This window comes from Pelophylax lessonae (assembly GCF_965119305.1).
Source record: "Pelophylax lessonae genome assembly, chromosome: 3".
Lineage (NCBI taxonomy): Eukaryota > Metazoa > Chordata > Amphibia > Anura > Ranidae > Pelophylax > Pelophylax lessonae.
In genome coordinates this window covers 377,613,675-377,636,018 of record NC_138770.1, presented here as the reverse complement: position 1 = coordinate 377,636,018, position 22,344 = coordinate 377,613,675, and the positions used below count along the sequence as shown (strand labels likewise).

The 22,344-nt window shown below is 42.8% G+C and overlaps 1 protein-coding gene across 2 annotated transcripts in view; it reads left to right on the top strand.

Moving 5' to 3' along the window:
• Window positions 1-21,956, top strand: part of GPR63 (G protein-coupled receptor 63) — a 100,875-nt gene extending 78,919 nt beyond the window's left edge. For both annotated transcript variants that reach the window (XM_082252105.1, XM_082252106.1), the window contains exon 2: window positions 19,911-21,956. In XM_082252105.1, coding sequence (XP_082108231.1) covers window positions 20,043-21,305 — 1,263 coding nt within the window. In that variant the 5' untranslated portion in view covers window positions 19,911-20,042 and the 3' untranslated portion in view covers window positions 21,306-21,956. The remainder of the gene's footprint in view (window positions 1-19,910) is intronic.
• The last annotated feature ends 388 nt before the right edge of the window (window positions 21,957-22,344 follow it).

Below are 22,344 nucleotides of genomic sequence, written 5' to 3'. Positions count from 1 at the left end.
TGACTGAGCGGTGAGCAGCGGCACAGCAAAGCAATCACGCGTGCCTGCACACCTGATTGGTTCACTGTGCCGCTACGCACGACGTGATTGGTCCGCTGTGCTCCCGGCGCTCACCGCTCAGTCAGGAGAACTAGCTGCAGGGCAGACCGAACATGTGGGATGGATGTCAGGCTGTGTTCTTCTACCTTAGGTAAGTCTCTCTGCATTGAAGGGGACACGGCTTGCTGGTCATTGCATTGATGGGGGGCATGCTGGTCACTGCATTGATGGGGGGCACGCTGGTTACTGCATTGACTACAATACCACATATTATTTCAATTATTTCTAGCCTGCTTCTATTAATATCAATGATCTCGAAGTGTGAAAACTTATTTTGTGAAGATCCCCACACATTTACTTCCTTGAATTCTGTGACTCATGTTCACTATGTCCTGTGAGTAGGCACTGCTGTGTCACGGAATTCAAAGATCCTGTCTTCTGAGCTACAGAGGTGCTGAAAGGAAGAGTCTCAGGAAGCAGAGTCAGGAATTACCACTTGCAGGCAGCACGGTACCATGGGACATGTAGTCTTTAGACATTGAAAGTAAACAGCAGAGGATAAGCTGCATGGCATGCAGGGAATCCAGGAAGTTGTGGAAAGAGATGGCCAGCAGACAGAACTCACAATGTGAAAGGAGATTTTTTAAGTAAAACTTATATTGGATTGTCATTAATAACGATTGTTTGTATTGTTATCACAATGCTGATGTTTAAAACATGAAAGTGTATGCTGTGACCATAGTTCTTTAACCACTTGCCACAGAATCACATACATGTACTGTATCTGATTGTGTTCAAGTGGTTATACCAGGGCTATGGCTGCAGCTGTATGCCATAACCCCAATTTTTTTTTTTTTACAGCCAGCAATGGTTTTCTATCTAAAGCAATCCTAGCGACTGATTAGCCACTGGATTGCTCTTACAGTCCCCTCCCACCACCCACTGGCACTTCTCCAGGCTCACCTGTGCGATTGGGAAGCCCAGTTTTCAATCTGGGTGATGCTGCCATTTGATCACAGTGCTAGACAGTGAGCTTCTGGTCCCCAGCCATCTCTCTGGTCTAGGAGGCCGGTGAGGCAGATGTTAACACTGCTTTTTTTTTGTAAAGCATGAGATCAATGTTTTTTTTTTTTTTTTTAATTGACCTCATGCTTTTCAGGGTAGAGGAGAGATCTGGGATCTTAGACCCCCAGATGTCTCCATTAAGAGGACCTGTCATCCCTTATTTCTTACAAGGAATTTTTACATTTCTTGTGATAGGAATAAAACTAAACGAAGAAAAAAAAAATTAAAACACCCCTATCCCTCTGTACTTGCGTGCAGAAGCGAACACATACGTAGGTGTTTGCACCACACACGTGAGGTATCACTGGGAGCATTATAGTAAGAGCTATAATTCTAGCGCTAGACCTCTGTAACTCTAAATTGGTAACATGTTAAAAAATAAATGTAAAGCATCATCGTTAAAGTATTGTGGATTTTCGCAATTCCAAATGCGCGCACAATTTTAAAGCGTGACATGTTAGGTATCTATTTATTCGTTTAATTCCATCCTTTATGTTTTACCAAAAATTTAGGTTACATATTGTGTTTTTTTTTTTTTGCATTGAAATGCATTAAAGTGTATTTTTCTATAAAAAATTGTGTTTGAAAAACCGCTGCGCAAATACTTTTTTTAAATACAAAAATGGCAATGACAACTATTTTATTCTCTAGGGACTCTCCTAAAGAAAAAAAATATAATGTTTGGGGTTCTAAGCAATTTTGTAGAAAAAAAATTCAGATTTTTACTTGTAAACAAGGTGTTAAAATAGACCTTGTCTTCAGGTGGTTAAACTGGACATATACGCCAAGTAGTGTGGTTAGAGGAATGCCAGCTGCTGGCTATTGTATTCAACAGTCACTGTTCCAGCGGATGCTGAATAGTGCTTACATATGACTTTCTGCATGCACTATTCAGCTGAAAATTTTTGGACTCGCTCCTTTGTCAAAAGTCAGAAAAAAAATAATTTTTTTTTAGAGTGGAGTTGCCAACAGGACCACCCACAATTCAAATTTCAGCTGATTTCAAGATTCCAGCAGTGTATGGCCTGCAACTTTGTTTACAAACTTTTTATTTGAGAAAAAAATGGTGGTACAAAAGAACATTGTATATCAACAAGCATGGTATTACTAATAGATTATTGTCAGTGCTGGTTCACACTACCACTACCAGAAAGTCGCCCCGTGACTTGAAGAGACTTGTTTAGAGACTTGGAAGAGACTTGTGCACTACTTTGAAGAGACAGGCGACTTTGTCTGTGGGGAATGCCTGGCTAATCTCTTTCTTCTTCCTGGAAAGTCTGATAACAAGTCGTGTCAATTAAGATAAGGAGGCGACTCCCATTGAAGTATATGGGACAGTCGGATCACAGGTCGCCTCAAAGTAGTACAGGACCCTTTTCTGAAGTCGGAGCAACTTCAGTAGTGCCAATTAAGACGGCACTGATTGATTAACATTGCTTTTATGTCAAGCTACCTGGGGCAACACAAGTTGCCTCACAAGTCGCGCTAGTGTGAATGGGCTCTCAGGGTACAAAAGATACATATCCATGATGCCAATCTCCTGTTTCACCACATCCTAAAAGTGCTCTATTGCATGAGATCTGGTGACTGTGGAGGCCATTGGAGTGCAGAGAACTCATTGTCATGTTCAAAAAACCAGTGGTGACATGATTTGAGCCTTGTGACATGGCGCATTATCCTGCTGGAAGTAGCCATCAGAAGATGGGTATACTGTAGTCATAAAGGGATGGACATGGTCAGCTACAATACTCAGGTAGTCCAATGGCATTTAAATGATGCTCAATTGGTACTAAGGGGCCCAAGGTGTGCCAAGAAAATGTCCCCCAGACCATTACACCACCAGCCTAAACCATTGATACAAGGCAGGATGGATCCATGCTTTCATATTGTTTGCGCCAAATTCTGACCCTACCATCTAAATGTCGCAGCTGAAATCGAGACTCATAAGACCAGGCAACGTTTTTCCAATCTTCTATTGTCCAATTTTGGTGAGACTGTTCGAATCGTAGCCTCAGTTTCCTGTTCTTAGCTGACAGGAGTGGCACCTGGTGTGGTTCAAGGTTTGATGTGTTGTGTATTCAGAGATGGTATTCTGCATACCTTGGTTGTAAAGAGTGGTTATTTGAGTTACTGTTGCCTTTCTATAATATAAAACAGCCTCTCTCAACCTTTTCAACAAAAAGGAACCCCTGAAATAACTTTCTGGTCTCAGGGAACCCCTGCTAAAAATTACTATATCTGTAACCCAAGATATTTTAGTGTGATGTCAGAGGGAAGAATGCTCCTTACACTTGGGGTCATTGGGAAAAATGACCCCCTTACAGGTAGCTAAAAAGATCAACGGTGTCAATGGGAAAATTATCTGAGAAGTAGAAATTGCTTGTTGCTCAAGGAACCCCTAGCAACCTCTGGAGGAACCCTAGGGTGCTATGAAACCTTGGTTGAGAAACCCTAATCTAGAACAAGTCTGCCCATTCCCCTCTGACATCAACAAAGCATTTTTGTCCACACAACTGCCGTTAAGTGGATATTTTCTCTTTTTCGGACCATTCTCTGTAAACCCTAGAGATGGTTGTGTGTGAAAATCCCAGTAGATCAGCAGTTTTTGAATCATTCAGACCAGCCCGTCTGGCACCAACAACCATGCCACGTTCAAAGTCACTTAAATCCTCTTCCTGATCAGTTTGAACTTCATCAAATTTATGTTACCAAGCAATTAAACAGGTCTACCTTATAAAGTGGTCGGTCAGTGAGTTTTCCTCTCTAAAATGTCCTCTGGAGCCGGTAAAAGCGCACACCTCCAGTCTGTGAGTGAAGCCAAAGTGTTTCTTCTAGTACCTGCCACTGGCAAACAGCCATTAGAGAATATACTGTGAGAAGGAAGTTCTGCACATAAGTGGAGCACAACTCATCCGTTGGGAACTGTGGTATAAAAGATATATTAGAAGGCTTCATGAATATAGCACTTTGTGTGTCTGCTCATTTATGCTCTTAGGGCATGTGATGATGGCTTATGAAATTAGGCACCTACAGAATTACCATTATTGAGGCGTCGCTGTACAATTGTGCAACATATTTGAGAACTGAGATAGTGTTACTTTTACGTAGTTTCACACAAATAAGTAACAGCTTCCACTTTCTCACCGTATTCTGTGAAATTGTTCCATTATCAAAATGGTCCGTAGGAGTCTTTGCTTCTGTTGCCCTGTAAGCAGAAATATTGCGCTGTGTGATTTGTGTTGACATTATCTCTGACATCCAGATTCACAAAACACGAGTAAAGATGAAGAACTGGTGACTTTATGGAATAATTTCAGCAGTGACAGTAATGCATCTGGTGAGGCAGGAATGTGCGTAGACCAATTTCTTTTAACACCTATTGAGGACCTCATTTTAGAGCAAATAACGTTCAGATTAAAAAACGCTGTTTTTTTCACAAGTTTAAATACAATCTATTATTCAGAAGAAGCATTAATGCATGTTTGTGGTTTGCCTTGGGTCTTCAGCTCGGCCAGCAGTGTGTTGTGTGTGAAAAGAAACAAAGGAACCGCACTCTTATATCATAAAATACATGTCACCATAGTGAATAAACAATATTGAATAGACAAATAAATAAAAAAAATCTTCATTTAAATTATAAAAAATACATAAAAATTGTCCATATCTAATCCCACACGTGAATAACGTCCTCACTGAGTATAGGAAAGGTTCCCCTCTACCAGCATGCAGATGCACTATACACTCACCAGACTTAATTGACCCCTATTACAGGGAGTCAAATTGCGCACTCAGGGAAAATCCAAGATGTCATACATGAGGTCACAGGAATGATTTCAAACCGCTGCTGTCATCCTTTCAATATGTATATAAATAGTGTATTCAAAGTTCCAGTGTCTGTTCACTATGGTGATATGTATTTTATTGTTTCTTTTCACGGTATAGGTGTTTTTTACACTGTACAACACGCAGCCCTTTTTTGTAGTTTATTTGTTTTTTGGTTATCGATTTGTGCGGGTTTAGAAACCTATTGGGTTCCTATATTTTCTTTTAACTACTTGCCAACCAGCCGCCGTAGTTTTACTGCAAAAGTTTGGCTCTATTGCGTGAAACGACATACCTGTACGTTGTTTCGTGCAATAGCCAGTGGGGGCACGGTGTGCACGCTGATTGGCCAGAGGGGTAGCCAATCAGCGGGTTCAGCAGACGCGATGTCAGCCGGCCACCCACGATCGCTCCCCATAGAGACAGAATGGCGGTCTGCCTATGTAAACAAGGCAGACCGCCGTTCTGTCACAGATAAACACTAGGGATGCACCGATCCGAATTTTTTGGTCCTGATGCCGATCTTTTGCCTTGTGAAATTGCCGATCCCGAGTCCGATCCGGAAGTACTGTTTTGTGAGCTTATAACAAATTAATACTTCCAGATCAGTATCGGCAGATACCTTATAACAATTGTGCATTTAAGAGGTTAAACTTCCCTCCTTCGGCGGAACGAAAAGATACATTGTATTCATTGTGTTTACTTAACTGGGAGACTGACAGGCATTTGCAGGAGGCTCTTTTTTTTTTTTTTTCTTTGACAGCTGTTCTCTGCTCCCTCACAGCTATGTAAAAAGAAAAACCGGATCGGCCCGTGGATCTGTTAATTTTACCAATCCCCCGATCCAGCTATTATGGCCATATCGGCGCCGATATCTGATCCTAATATTGGATCGGTGCATCCCTAAAAACACAGGGATCCTGTGTTCCTGCTATTCAGGTCTCTGTGTTCATCTAGTGAGTCCATCCCCCACACAGTTTGAAAGCATCCCCTAGGGACACACTTAACCCTTTGATCCCCCCTGGTGTTAATCCCGTCCCTGCCAAACTGGGCATTTGTTTCAGAAATTTGTAAACGTCTTTAAAATGTACACTCGGCTGCACATGCATTTTTGGTACATGTGGGTGCCACAATGATTGAACTCTTGTGCTCATGTGTGGGCGTTATATCATTCCAGCCTGGCCAATTAAGGTGACTAAACATAACTTGTCTAAACTCAGTAGCCATGAGTTTAGTTTTAATTGCTTTGTAACTTCAACACCACACTAGACAGGGAAGATTGGGTTTAACCAGGGCATACATCTAAAATATGTTCCCAACATGTCCCAGCAGTAGAAACAAACTACAAGGTTTTAACATGCTAGTACATGGTACCTAGCCAACTGGCAACCTTCTTCCCCCAGTACCTGCCACCCTGCATAGGTGGCTACTATATGTGGTGACTTTCTCCACATATGGTAGACAAGTTCTGGACAAAAATCTTCCCTTAGTTTACACTCTTTCTATACCAACTAAACGAAAACCCATGTGAAGCCCTACTCAATAAAAGATCAGACAAAATCAATAAATACCAGTTTCATTTATTGCGCTATATACTGTATTTCCTGGTGCCAGTATTTACTGATGCCAAGAGGACAATTGCTAAATCTTTCAAAACTTTTATTTTAAAAACCCCTTCAATCAAACCACAAATTTCAGTAACTATGATCTATGAAAAATACAAATATGTGGCTCCTCTGACACAGGCGCCTCCACCTGATGGACTCAGTTTGCTCAGCGGGGAATCGCTCTCCTCTATGGGGAAATCAGGTGAAAACGGACCGCCTTTCCATTCTCATCCGATCCGCCAGGCGGATGGAATATAGGACAACCATCCGTCTGTATTTTGCAGGCAGGATCAGATCAGATAGCTTCGGATGTCAGCGGACATGTCACCACTGACATCCGCCACACCATAGGGGAGAGTGCAAGGTCCAGTCAGGTCCGCCTAAAAAACTGACAGGCGGACCTGATCGGACAGCCCATGTGAAAGGGGCCTTTATATGTATTGTTCGTTTTTCTTACAATGACCCTGCTACACCTGCCTATGGCTTCATGTGCACTTGAACTACTTTGACAACTGGCTGCAGGAAAACACAAGACGTGGCAAAATTGTGCCACTATTTTACTGGGATCTTGCGTGTTTTACAGCCAGCGGTCAAAACGTTCCTATCCTGAACATGATTCTACTGCGTTCAGGAGAGGGAGGTTAGGGGAGGTTGAAACTCCCCTAACCACAGCAGCTCCTAAACTATCCCAAAAGCCTATGTGTACATGGACACATAGGCTTTTATAGAGTTCAGTTTAGAAGCTTTGGCAAAGAAAACGCCAAAAGCTCCTAAACTCAAATTTGCTAGTGTACATAAAGACTTAAAAAGAAGTGGTGATATACTTACCTTTCCGGTAGCTTTTTTCTTGAAACACCACTGCTTTACTGCTCTCCAGCTGCTGCAGGTATTTGGGTTGATAAGTTGAATACCCGCTTTCCCCAGTTATAAAACAATGCAGAGTGGATAAAAATCAATGATATTTAAAAAAAATTCAAACAAATATGATTTTTTTTCTTTTTATCTAAATTCGATTTTTTGTTTTTTTATTAAATTTATTTTAATAAAATGCTTTTGGAGTAAAAATCTATGTAAAGATAATTTTCTATTTACCTTTATCTAGGATACAATAATAATTTTAGTTTATTCAGCATGAAATGGACTTTAGTTATAAAGCATGAGGCTGTATATTCTGCAATATTTACATTTTTGGTAAACTCCTTCAATGAATCCAAGTTCTGCAAGCTAAGATAACATGCACTGCATTGATGCAGAATGCAGGGATTAGAAGTGTGTTACATACAGAGTTAAGAATTACATGACCTGCAGAGTACTGGGTTTAGGAGTGTACTATGTACAGAGTGCAAGGTCAGGAGGATGGTAGAGTGCAGAGTTCACAAGTATGCTGCGTACAGAGTTCAGGAATATGCGGTGCGAGTGCAGAGTTCAGGAGTGGACTACGTACAGAGTGCAGAGTTCATGGGTGTGTTATGTACAGAGTGCAAGGTTTAGGGTGTGCTATGTACAGAGTGCAGTGTTCAGAAGTGTGTTGCATACAAAGTGCAGAGTTCATAGTTTTGCTGTGTACAGAGTACAGGGTTTAGCTTCCTCGTATCTCTCTCCTACCTGGCCGGACTCTAGTACCTCCCTTTGTAGGCAGCTTCTGCATCACCTTTTAGGAAGATAATTCTCTCTCTCTCAGATTCTGGAGATCTGTTACCGCCGTGAGTGTGTACAGGGATCTTCTAGTTACTGGAGCCGCTGAAAGCAAACCTGTTCCTTATAAAAACAAAAAGCTTCTGTGTTTACAAGTGACAACAGAGCGGTGGGCGAGAGGCAGGGGTGGCAGAATGGGGTTTTGCCACTTTTCGGTTGCAAAACTGGGTGTAAGGGCCACATGACATGACCGGATTCGGCTCATGGGCCTAGTTGTAACATATGTGCCTAAGTCTCTGTATAGCTTGATGTTCCTGATACTACTGTTGCAAATATTAAGAAATTTAGGATCCATGGGAGTGTAGACAACCTTCCTAGATGTGGCTGTAAGAGGAAAATCAACCCCAGATTTAACTGAAGGATAGTGTAAATGATAGACTCAGAGTCAAGGAAAACATCCAAAGAGATACAAGCTGAACTCCAAGGTCAAGGCACATTATTGTCTGATCACACCATTTGTTGCTTTTAAACCGAAGTAGGCTCAAAGGAAGAAGACCCAGGAGGTTTCCACGGTTGATAGAGAAACATAAAATGCCAGACTGGAATTTTCTAAAATACAGTACATTATCACAAGCCACAGTGATTCCGGGACAATATTGTTTGGACAGATAAAATTTTTTTTTAGATTTTTGGCAAGTCATATTAGCTCAGTTTACAGATGAAAAACCTTTAAAGAAAAGAGCACTGTATCTACTATACAATTTTAATGAAGACTCACGGATGTTTTAGAGCTGCTTTGCTGCTTCTGGCTTTGGCATGTCTTGAATCTGTGCAGGGTGCAATGAAGACTGTCAAGGAATCCTGAAAGGCAAATGTACTGTCCAGTGTCAGAAAGATCTGTCTGACACCGGTCATGGGTCCTCCAAAATGATAATGACACAAAACATACAGATATATTCACCCAAGGTTGGTTAAGAACAAAAGACTATTCTGTCAGGTTAAGAACCTGACTATTCTGAATAGGGCTGTGCATCTTCACTTACCTCACGATTCGATGCGATTACGATTATTAGGGTCGCGATTCGATACGATTCGATTCCGCGATGCATCAAGATTACTGCCCAATGCCCATGCCCAGCCCACTGCCCAATGGTTTTCAAAACTTTATCAAAAAAAACAAACAATCAAGCAGTCACAAATAAAAGAATCCTTTTTATTTTCATTTGCTTCAAAGGACACTTTCCTGGACCCTGTCATGGCCTGCAAGCCCTGCATACTTTAGTGCACTTGCACTGCAAACATATAGGAAGGTCTGAAAATGCAAACAGCATAGCAGAGACAGACAACAACACTAGTATTTTACTAGAAGTAACAGTAAAATTAGTAAAAAACTGTAGTAGTGCAGTTTACTGCTTCATAAAAGAAAATATTAATATAAGCTAGGCCTACCACCATTTAAAGTACAACTAAAGGCCAAACTTTTTGGATTTTGGATAAAATTTGGCCTATAGTTGTACTTTAAGGCAAGCCAAGATAGAAGAAGCCAGCCAGCCAGCCAGCCAAGCTAATATTCTTGTGAAAATGGTCATCATAAATTCCCACAAAACATTATATATAAATCCTTTTATGTGAATATGCATTGCCCAGACCCCCATAGCTGACTGACACTGACAGAGGCCCCCACTGACACTGACTGACCCCCCTGGCTGCCAGACTGCCACAGCAGAACAGTACCCCCGGGCCCCGACCGACTGTCCCCTGTCCCAGGCCCCCCCCCATCACAGACATCCCCCAGAGATACAGACGAGAGACCCCCATGAATGATTACACAATTATTTGTTCGGACATACCTGCTGTGTGACTGTGTGGGTTGTTGTGCACTGCATTGCAGAGGAGGACAGGTGCTGTGCTGCTCTCTGGGCTCTGTGGCGGGCGGCTGGCGTCACTGGCAGTGGCGTGGCGGCTGGGCCTCCAGGGCCTGTCGGCTACGGTTAGGTGAGGTGAGGCTGGCGGCGCTGGCTGGCTGCGATGGGGACGCACTTGGGGCTCCTCGCTCCTGTGTGTGGACTCACTGGACTGGCGGCTTCTGGCTTGGATGGCTGGCTGGCTGGCTTCTAGGCCGCAGGTGGGACGCCGATACACGCGGGGGATGTCTTGCTGCGCCTCGGCCCGGGTCAAAGAGGCGGAAGGGGAGGGGCGGAGCCTTTTTATTAAGCTCCCGCCACTAACCCACCAATCAGCTGCCGATCCTGCGATCTTGTGATTTTTTATTTTTTTTTCCCTTGCGCGATAGGGCGTGGCCGCGGCTGATGACGTCATTTCGTATAATCGATTATGCCGGCAGCCTGCATCGATGCAGAATCGCGAAGGGTCGAATCGCGATGCATCAATCTTTCGATTATATTCCCCAGCCCTAATTCTGAAGTGGGCTTCTATGAGTCCCGATCTGTATGCTATTGAACATCAATGGAAAGAGCTGAAACATGCAGTCTGAGAAAGACACCCTTCAATCTTTGGACAGCCGAAGCAGTGGGCCAAAATGATCTGTTGGCAGGTGCCAACGTCTCTTTGAGAGCCTCAGAAGTCGCTTGTTTTTCGTGATGGCCTCTAAAGCTTGTGCAACAAAATATTAGGTGAAAAGTCCATGAGTTTGTATATGCCAAACATGAACTTGTTTTATTATTTAAAATATTTAGTTGTATCAAAATATTAAAAGCAAAGCCTGATTTTATTACATGTGGATGAAAAACTGATGAATGGCAATTACTTTGGTCAGTTTCAAGTTAGAGGAAATCATAAGTTTTTCTGTTTTGTGGAAGGATACCGACACATTTTTTCACAGCTGTATGAGAGATGGAGATCATCCAGAAAACCCTCTCAGTGTAGTGTCCCATATACACTATTTTACCAAAAGTATTGAGACACCTTCCTTTACACGCACATGAACTTTAATGGCATCCCAGTTTTAGTCTGTAGGGTTCAATATTGAGTTGGCCCACCCTTTGCAGCTATAACAGCTTCAACTCTTCTGGAAAGGCTGTCCACAAGGTTTAGGAGTGTGTCTATGGGAATGTTTGACCTTCTTCCCGAAACACTTTTGTGAGGTCAGGCACTGATGTGGACAAGAAGGTCTGGCTCGCAGTCTCCACTCTAATTCATCGCAAAGGTGTTCTCTCAGGTTGACGTTAGGACTCTGTGCAGGCCAGTCAAGTTCCTCCACTCCAAACTCGCTCATCCATTCTTTATGGACCTTGCTTTGTGCACTGGTATAAATCATTTGGTGGAGGAGGGATTATTGTGTGGGGTTGTTTTTCAGGGGTTTTGCTTGGTCTCTTAGTTCCAGTAAGGGGAACTCTTAAGGCGTCCACATACAAAGACATTTTGGATAATTTCATGCTCCCAAATTTGTGGGAACAGTTTGGGGACCTTGCTTTGTGCACTGGTGCATAAAGACATTGACAACAGTGAGTTTGGGGTGGAGGAACTTGACTGGCCTGCACAACTTAGAGACTAATGGGCCATACACACTATAAGATTTTCTGAAGACTTTTTCCTTAAGACTTACCAAAACCATATAATATGAGGTCAAACCTAAACACTTTCACTTTGTATGCAATCAGGCAGGTCCTTGTACTACATAGAAAAGGTAAATCTGAAGGAAACCTAACCACAAAAGTTGGATAGTGTGTATCCAGCTTAAAGCCCCGTACACACGCACAGATTGTTGGCCAACTGATCGGCCAACTTTTGTCCAGTGTTGTTTGTTGGTTGAAATGTGCTCTAGACTTGCACTGGATTTTTGTTGGCCAACAAAAACCAACTTCAGAAGTGATGTCATGTGATGGTTGACTTTCCGTGTGTTTTTCCTTCTCTGAGCATGCCCAGTCTTGCTCATCTGATGTTTGTCTGCCGAAATCTGTACTGACTGAGGAACAATCGGCCGTTCTTTGTTGGCCAACAAAAATTTTATAGCATGCACACCAGATTTTTTTCGGCCGAAAATTAGCAGTTGGTTGTCGGAAGCATCATACTAACAAGCCTACAATTGGCAGATCGGACGTTGGCCAACAATTTACGGCCAACCATCTGTGCGTGTGTACGGGGCTTAAGAGTGTCTAAGATGCAAATCAGATTTCAGGCATCCCCTGCAACAAAAATCCAATTTTTTGGTGAGATACTCCCAATAGGAACACGTCTAAATGAATGCAGGCCCAGCAGCTTTCCTCATTAGTGCCTTGCAGCTGCACAGCTGATTGATAATTATGAAACCACTCCCGTTAGGCTCAATTAGCACATAGGCACAGAGGAACACACATGAATTTCTTCAGAATAATAAAAGGTTGGAATCTGCAACTGCGTTTTTTTTTTAATCCTTGAAATGTACATAGATCACCTAGAGGGGAATATTTTTTTCTCAACAAAAGTGGAATTACGCGTTAAGCGTTCGGGGGGGGGGGGGGGTTCAACTTATAAAAGGTTTTTTACCTTAATGCAGAGAACGCATTAAGGTAAAAAAAAAAAAATTACTTTTTTTCCTTTATAACCACTTCATGTAGAAAAAAAAATTGTCCATAGCGCAGAGTATACGTACATGGCACAGTTTAAAAATATGTTTTTGCGAAGGTCATGTTTCATTTGAATTTATTTATTGTTCATCTCCTTGCATACTATTTTAGGTTATGTTTCAGTGGGATTTTATCATCAATCTCCACATGTGCTATTTTATGTTAGTTTGAGCTACTGTATACCAGTGCTGCTAGAGTTCCAGTTTCTTGATTAATTGGCCATATTGCAATGTTCACAGTTGCCTTTGTGATATGTTTATCTCTCTTGCCCTTAGTGTTCAATTATCTGCATTCATCAGCAGAATGGTTTCTGCAGCGTTTGACTTCAAAAAATGTAAGATGCTATTTTTTAATCTTTTGATTTTCTTTTTTTTCTATTGGGTATTTTTGCAGATGGAAATGACTGGAATTTAGGATACTCTTACTAGATAGATTATATGGTTGCTATGGAGACAGTTGGGTCATAAATGAGGCCCCAGCTGAGGTATCTCTATCATTTCAAAGAGCTCTCCAAAGCTTAACCCCTTCTAAACAGGAGAGATCTATATAATATAACATAACCCATGTCTAATTCGTAGTGTTCGTTACATCAGCCTTTTCCTTTTACTAAGTAATAGTAATTTTAGCTGTAATTATTACATTTTCTTTTTAAATTCTCTTAAAAAAAAAACTGATCTTGATATATACTCCAATACTCTCAATTGGTGAAACATGTACAGTATTTATATAATTCAAAACAACCCAATTCAATAGGCCAAGCTATAAATTTGTCATACAAATAATGTTGTATTGGTAAAAGCATATCTAAAGCAAAAACATTTTTTTTTTTTAGTTTTGGATAGAGTAAAGAATGGGACTTGTCATTAGTTAAATAATATTAGAAGGCGATGTCCAGTGGAATGGCCTCTCAAATCTCCAGACCTAACACCTCTTTACTTTTTTCTTTGGGGTCATCTGGCCATCTGGCCCAGAACAACAGTTGTTCTAAAGGTAGTAATCATCTTCATGCAATAACATCAGTTTTGCTACATTGACCGCATAAGTCCCCAATGCTGCCCAATGGCAACTGGTCTTAGTGGTTTCTGCTGGTCTCAGTGGCTTTAGCACAGGAATCACAAGCTGTCTGTGACAGGCCGGACTCAGTGCTAAGCCCAAGAGCTGGAATGATCAGCTCCTAGGTTTCTGATCGTGCCACACAGTACTTCATAGGAGTGCTTGTAGCGGTGCACTGTGAATAATGCTTATGCTTTGTGTTTACATCAGGAAGGATGTGCCATCATATCAGCTCTGTCCCACCTCTTCCTGCAGCAATAGATCATTGCAGTTGCTTGCTGATTGCAGCCAGCAATAAATCACTTGTAGGCCCCATGTAAACTGGGTGTTTAGCCCCGGTGCATAAGGCTCTGGCATTTAGGTGCAGGCTGAGGGCACAGGTGCACCATCCAGCCTCACTTCTGGCAGTCTGTCAAACTGTGGGAGAGGCTGCCAGCTGCTGTGGTTGGATGGGGCTGAATGTTTTGTCTAGGGGTGAACACAAGAGTCTATACTCACCCGATTCTTTGGAAAACAGGACTCCCCCATGTCCAGCGGTGGACTGTTCCTGGCCTCCAGAGCCGATCTGGTGACGTCAGGAACAATCCACAGCCCAAGACCGCTAGACCACGGGGGGGGCGTGGGTATGGGGTGGGTGGTGCAGGTTCCACAGGGACAGGTCTTACTCTGGAAGGATCAGAGGATTAGGTGAGCAGATCTCAGCTCTCCAATCCTCTGGACTAAAAACAAGCAGTTAACCCATGCACAGCTCCACTGCATTGAAAAAAATACATTTCCCAGAGTTCAAGCTTTAAAAAGACTCATTCAGTTCAGAGCACCCTCAACTTAGTAATACTCCCCGCGTTCCCACTGCCCCTTCTTTGGCTTTTTCAGAGCTGTCATAAATACCCAACATTTGGGTGGAGCATGTTACCTAACCTCCTAAGATGCTGTGAGTGATCAGTCACCAGATGCAAACACTGAGGGATGTATTTTTGAAGGATTTGTAACCTGGCAGATAAATAATTCACTTAGGATTTTAATGTTGCTTTTGCCATGCATTGTGTTGATTTGTTTTTATCGTACTAAACAAGTCAATGTGAATGCATTTAAGATTTGATCCAAACAGATCTCAAATGCAGTTTTCTGAAAGCATGCTTCATCTGACTTGCCTCTAAGCAATAGCACTTACTGTGGTCAGCAAAGAGGTAACTGTACTCCAATTCTCACCCTCCCCTTTTCTTTTTAAGCACTCGAAGCAAAATTGGAAAAGGCGCATTAGGTGGAATACAGCAAGCATGGTCTACCTGCCGAGCAGTTTAGTTTTAATGCAGACATTTCTTTACTGTACCACTCTGCCTCCCTTTTTTTTGCAATGTAATTTGGTGATTTTGGAATGCTTCCGCTAATGATGGCGGAATGCCCTCCTTGCTGCTTTCTTGCAAGGCAATAAAAAGTTTCCAACAGCCAACAATCAAATTTAAACCTACCTTTGAAAGTTTGAATGTGATTGGTGAGGCAGGAGACAGAGAGAGAGGTGCCATTTTTTTCTACTGCAGTTCTCTAACTTGACTCCCTGGTCTGTTAAGGATTACAATAAACGAATTAAACTAAATGGAGTTAACTTCCTGATTCTAGCACAGTTAGGCCCTTTTCACACAAAGGGGCCGGTCAGGTCTGTCTGTTGATTTTTCAGGTGGACCTGATCAGGCAGTTCCTTCACCCCTATGGACTGGCGAGTGTAAACGGACTTCTGTCTGTTTTCACCCACCTATATCTGGTCTCTTAAAAAAAAAAAACGGAAGGGGATCTGTCCTCTTACATCTAGGTGGATCAGATCGGAGGGAAGTCGGGTGTAAAGGAACAGAGGAGTCCATTTACTCCTTGCCACCCATAGAGCAGAGTGGCTCATCTGCCTGCTCTGCTTTGCCTACTGATCTCAACTGTCTCCGCCCCTTGTGAAAGGGGCCATATGTTTACTAGATAGCCATGGGCTCCTCCTTTTTAATAAAATCAAATATCATATTGATGATTGTACTTTTCAGTGTAGGATATCAATGGGAGGGATGTTGCCCCACTGCACAGAGAAGTTCAATGCAAACCAAGAAAATGTTTGATGGTATTGATTTTGGCAGTATTGTTGGTTCCTGGTTTTGTAATATAGTTCTTGAACTGACAGCAGGACTACGTTTAGTGCACAAATTTTATATTTGCAAAATGTACAAATGTGTGTTGCTCCTTTGAGCCTGGATTTTTTAAGGTTTTCAAAAAGTTTGTTCAATCCGGTAAAAAAGATAGAGGCATTGTATCATGCAGAGGGCACTTAGCAGCCAGATCGTTCAGATTTGAAAACCTATTTGTCTAGTCCAGCTGCCAGGTATCCTGATTTTGAATGTCTTTTATTTGTGAACAATAAATTACTTTTTGCATATAAATCTAGATATAAAATAAACATTCAAAAATGCTTTGATCATTTCTCCTTAGCAGGGCCGGATTAAGAGCATCATGGGCCTGGTGCTGAGGATTTTGGTGGGCCTTTTTATGAAAAAAAATAAAATGAAAAGTAAAATAAAATGAAAACGCAAACATTTTTTTGTTAAAATAAATTAAAGAGAGTGAGAGATGGGCTGAGAGAGAGAGAAGGGGGTCGAAAGAGAGAGAGAGGGGGCTGAAAGCAAGGGGATGAGAGAGAGAGGGGGGTGAAAGTGAGAGAGAGAAAGAGGGGGTGAGAAAAATGGGGATAAAGAGAGGGTGAGAGAGACAGTGAGTGGTAGGAAAGAGGGGGTGCGAGAGAGTGGGGGGAAAGAGAGAGAGAGTGGTAGGAGAGAGGGGGTTAAGGGGGCGAGAGAGAGAGAGAGAAAGGGTAGAGGGGAGGTGAGTCTGTGGGGGGGCACAGTATAGTACAATACATGGGGGTAATAGCAAAGTACATTACATGGTGGGCACAGCACACTAAATGGTGGATACATGGATACAGTACATTACATTACATGGTGGGCACAACACATGACATAGTGGGCACTGCACAGCACATTACATGGTGGGCACAACACAGCACATGGTGGGCAAATCACCTTATATGGTGGGCACAGCACATGACATGGCTGGCACAGCACATTACATGTTGGGCACTGCACATCATATGGTGGGCACAGCACAATATATGGTGGGTACTGCACATGGCATGGTGGGCACTGGACATCACATTACCTGGGGCACTCCACGGCACCACATTGTGGGTGCAGAACATTTCATGGTGAGCACTGCACATGACATGGTGGGCACTGCACAACACAGCACATTACATGGTGGGCAAAGTACATGACATGGTGAGCACGGCACAGCACATTTTATAGTGGGTACTGCATGGCACACGACATGGTGGGCAATACACAGCACATTACATGGTGGGTACAGCACATTACATGGTAGGCATTGCATGGTGCAGCACATGACAAGATAGGCACAACACAGCACATGACATGGTGGGCACTGAACAGCAATTGACATGGGAGGCCTTCATGGCATAGCACATTACATGGTGGGCAATACACATGACATGGTGGGCAATGCACAGCACATTACATTTTGGGCACAGCACATTACATTTTGGGCACAGCACATTACATGGTGGGCACAGCACATTATATGGTGGGCACTGCATGTGACATGGTGGGCACTGCTGCATAGCACATTACACAGTGGGCACAACGCATTACATGGTGGGCACAGCACATTACATGGTGGGCACAGCACATTATATGGTGGGCACTGCATGTGACATGGTGGGCACTGCTGCATAGCACATTACACAGTGGGCACAACGCATTACATGCTGGGCACAGCACATTACATGGTGGGCACTGCATGTGACATGGTGGGCACTGCACAGCACACGACATGGTGGGCACTGCTGCATAGCACATTACACAGTGGGCAAAACACATTGCATGCTGGGCACAGCATATGACATGGTGGACACTGCACGTGACATGGTGGCCACTGCATGGCACAGCACATGACATGGTGGGAACTGCACATGACATGGTGGGAACTGCACGTGACATGGTGGGCAATGCACAGCACATTACATTTTGGGCACAGCACATTACATGGTGGGCACAACACATTACATTTTGGGCACAGCACATTACATGGTGGGCACAACACATTACATTTTGGGCACAGCACATTATATGGTGGGCGCTGCATGTGACATGGTGGGCACTGCTGCATAGCACATTACACAGTGGGCACAACGTATTACATGCTGGGCACAGCACATTACATGGTGGGCACTGCATGTGACATGGTGGGCACTGCACAGCACACGACATGGTGGGCACTGCTGCATAGCACATTACACAGCGGGCAAAACACATTGCATGCTGGGCACAGCATATGACATGGTGGACACTGCATGGCACAGCACATGACATGGTGGGCACTGCACATGACATGGTGGGCACTGCATGTGACATGGTGGGCACTGCATGTGACATGGTGGGCACTGCATGGCACGGCACATGGCATGATAGGCACTGCACATTAAATGGTAGGCCCTGCATGGCACAGCACATTACATGGTGGACACTGCATGGTACATCATATGGCATAGTGGGCACTGCTCATAACATAGTGGACACTGCATGGCACAGCACATTACATGGTGGACACTGCATGGTACATCATATGGCATAGTGGGCACTGCTCATAACATAGTGGACACTGCATGGCACAGTACATTACATGGTGGGCACTGCATGGCACTTTACATTACATGGTGGGCACTGCATATTACACTGCAAGCACTGCATGGCACAGTACATTACATGGTGGGCACTGCATGGCACAGTACATTACATAGTGGGCACTGCATATTACACTGCAAGCACTGCATGGCACAGTACATTACATGGTGGGCACTGCATGACACAGTACATTACATGGTGGGCACTGCATATTACACTGCAAGCACTGCATGGCACAGTACATTACATGGTGGGCACTGCATGACACAGTACATTACATGGTGGGCACTGCATATTACACTGCAAGCACTGCATGGCACAGTACATTACATGGTGGGCACTGCATATTACACTGCAAGCACTGCATGGCACAGCATATAACATGGTGGGCACTGTATGGCATAACACATTACATTGTGGGCAAAAGGGAACACATTACATGGGGGGAAGCAGCAGTCTCTCCAACAATCATCACAGCCCCCAGGAGAGTTTTTGCACAATCCTCTCTCCCTAATAAGTTTACTAACCTCATTTGAGCAGCATGAAATATTTCCTTTCTCCCGGGCTTCTGATGGTTAGGATGACATCAGCACCCCTCCCCCTGACGGCTGCCTGCATCTCCTTTACACTGAGGATCTGTGTGAGTGTAACAGATCCTGTGATAGGAGCCAGGCATCGGCAGGAACAGGACTCAGCTGCAGCAGCTGAGACTTCTCTCCTTCACATGTGCAGTGCAGAGGGGACTTCTTCTTCAAGACAGCACACGTAGATATCGATAAGCCACTGGCATAGGCCTATATTCAGGGAGGGGCCTGGAGCTGCAGCTCCAATAGCCCCTATGTTAATCCGGCCCTGCTCCTTAGCTTGAAACTTATTGGTTTAAACAAGGAAATGGATGGTTGGATTTGATTGGCTTTTTGAGCTGGTTTCATTATCCTTTTTCAATTAAAACATTTTTTGAACCACACGTTTTAATGCAGTTAATATGTGGAGGATGCAGTTAATTCATCAAAAATTGTATTGGAATACTGTTACCTATGGTGTAAGTACAGTCTAGCGCAGTGGTTCTCAACCAGGGTTCCCCCAGAGGTTGCTAGGGATTCCTTGAGCAATGAGCATTTTCTGCCTCCCAGATAATGTCCCCTGACACCATTGATCTTTTAAGCTATCTGGAAGAAGGTAATTCTTCCCAATGTCAAAAGAGTAAGGAGCATTTATCCCACTGACCATCACACTAATGCATCATGAGTTGTAAATATAGTCATTTTTAGCAGGTGTTCCCTGAAACCTGAAAACTATTTCAAGGGTTCCTCTGTGTTGAAAAGGTTGAGAAAGGCTGGTCTAGAGTTAAATACAGTATACAGTTTTAATCAATGTTTTCTTTCTCTTTTCAGTTTCATGAAGACCTTTTTGGAATGGACTACAGATATATGTTCATACCACTTCTGCCATCACAACAGGAATCATGGAGTGCAACAACTTTCCAGAATTGCTAAAGTGCTTTGAAAAACGTGGCATATACAAATATGGTGTTCTCAGCAATGCTTACACCGGCTCATCCCGTGACATCCTACAGTACACATGTCATCTATGAAAATGACTATACAAACATAACGACACCTCAGTCTTCATTTCGTGGCAGCCTTGATCTACCACCAAAATACGTACCAGTTGCCATGACCACAGCTGGTACTTTACCTTTGAACACTACAGCTTCTACTGCTACCCAGTCTACAAAAGATAATTTGGAGACCCTAAATTTACCCCTTCAAATAATTCTTTCTTCAATAATGATTATTATACTTTTGCTGTCATTCCTAGGAAATTTTGTGGTCTGTCTTATGGTCTACCAAAAAGCGGCAATGCGATCTGCAATTAATATTCTACTTGCAAGCCTGGCATTTGCTGACTTGCTGCTTTCTATTCTGAACATGCCCTTTGCATTGATAACTATCATTGTTACCGAGTGGATCTTTGGAGAAGTATTCTGCAGAGTATCAGCCATGTTCTTTTGGTTGTTTGTAATAGAGGGCGTTGCTATCCTGCTTATAATAAGCATTGACAGGTTTCTAATTATTGTTCAGAAACAGGACAAGCTGAACCCATATCGGGCAAAGATTCTCATAGTTATTTCATGGGCAACTTCGTTTTGTGTGGCTTTTCCTCTCGCTGTTGGCAACCCACAATTACAGGTACCCTCTAGAGCTCCACAGTGTGTTTTTGGCTACACCACTAATGCTGGTTATAAAGCTTATGTAATACTGATAGTTCTAATTTTCTTTTTTATTCCTTTTATGGTGATGCTTTATGCTTTTATGGGCATACTGAACACTGTGCGCCACAATGCAGTCCGTATACATAGCCATCCGGATAGCATATGTCTCAGCCAGGCAAGCAAGTTGGGCCTAATGAGCCTTCAAAGGCCTTTTCAAATGAATATAGACATCAGCTTTAAAACTCGTGCCTTCACCACCATTTTAATTTTATTCATTGTCTTTATTGTCTGCTGGGCACCATTCACTACTTACAGCCTAGTTGCTACATTCAACAGTGACTTCTACAGCAAGAACAATTTTTTTGAGATAAGCACTTGGCTCCTTTGGCTATGCTACCTCAAGTCTGCACTAAACCCAATAATCTACTACTGGAGGATAAAGAAATTCCGGGACGCTTGTTTGGATCTAATGCCGAAATACTTCAAGTTTTTACCCCAGTTACCTGGTCACACTAGAAGACGAATCCGGCCTAGTGCCATCTATGTGTGTGGGGAACATAGATCAGTTGTGTAAAGCCTATTAAGAAATGTATTTTTAGTGACTGCCATGACCTATTTGTTATGTGTTTTCAATGATTTCCCCTGTGCAGAAAGTGATCTGTTCTTTGCCAGGAAGCAATGTAAAAGTAAAACATGTTACCTCTAGGATTTATTGTAAATCCATATTTGATAAGTACTTTTTTGTCAGGTTAATGCTTACCAGGCCTGCAGTGTGTTATTGCGGGCATCTTGTATGCTGCTACAATCAGTGGATGTCTTGTTTTATTTTTTTCCTGAAACAAATGTTGCTGCTTTTGTTATTAGAAGTGAGCCAAAAATATTCTGTAGCTACAATTTTGCAAGTTTAGATTTTTTTGGAAACCAATTTCAATATTGGTAATATACTTGATGATATGTCGCTTTTAATTTCTTTGCTGTTGCAGGGACTTGATGTGCATAAATGCAGACATTTGACCTAGGATGCACACATCAGCTTAGCTATGCTGTTTCCTATTAATCTTCAGAGGAACTTAAAGGATCAGTCCTCCAAACACTGAAATGTTAGTTGTGGATGGGCCGACCCTGTAAACTTGGAATGGGTAGAATCAGCTTTTTACATCTGAGCCTCTGGTGATGGGATCTTTTAGTACCCAGTTATGAAGTACTGTCATTATAGGGTTGTCTAACTCTTTTCCTTTTTAACTCCTAAGAATTTACACTTATTTTACACTTTTGCCTTCTGTCCCATTTAAGTGCAGTATCCATGCTTTAGCTGCATCTTTTCCTTCTCCTACTCCAGTATCGCTGATACTAAGAACCTCTTGTCCCATCCTGTTTTATCCAATTTTCTCTCTATCTCGGTCTCCCTTTAATATTACAGATCTCCGCTGCTTCCCTTCCTTTTCCTTTTCACTGCCACTTTGTCTGCTTCTTCCTTGCCAATCCTGTAGTAATTACACCTTTATCTTGCACACGCTCCACATTTTCAGTAAAGCTCATTGAAATAAAAAAATGTCCTTAGAATTTGTTTTTAAATGGTAATCCGCTTCTCTTTAATCACTAGTCTGCTTTTG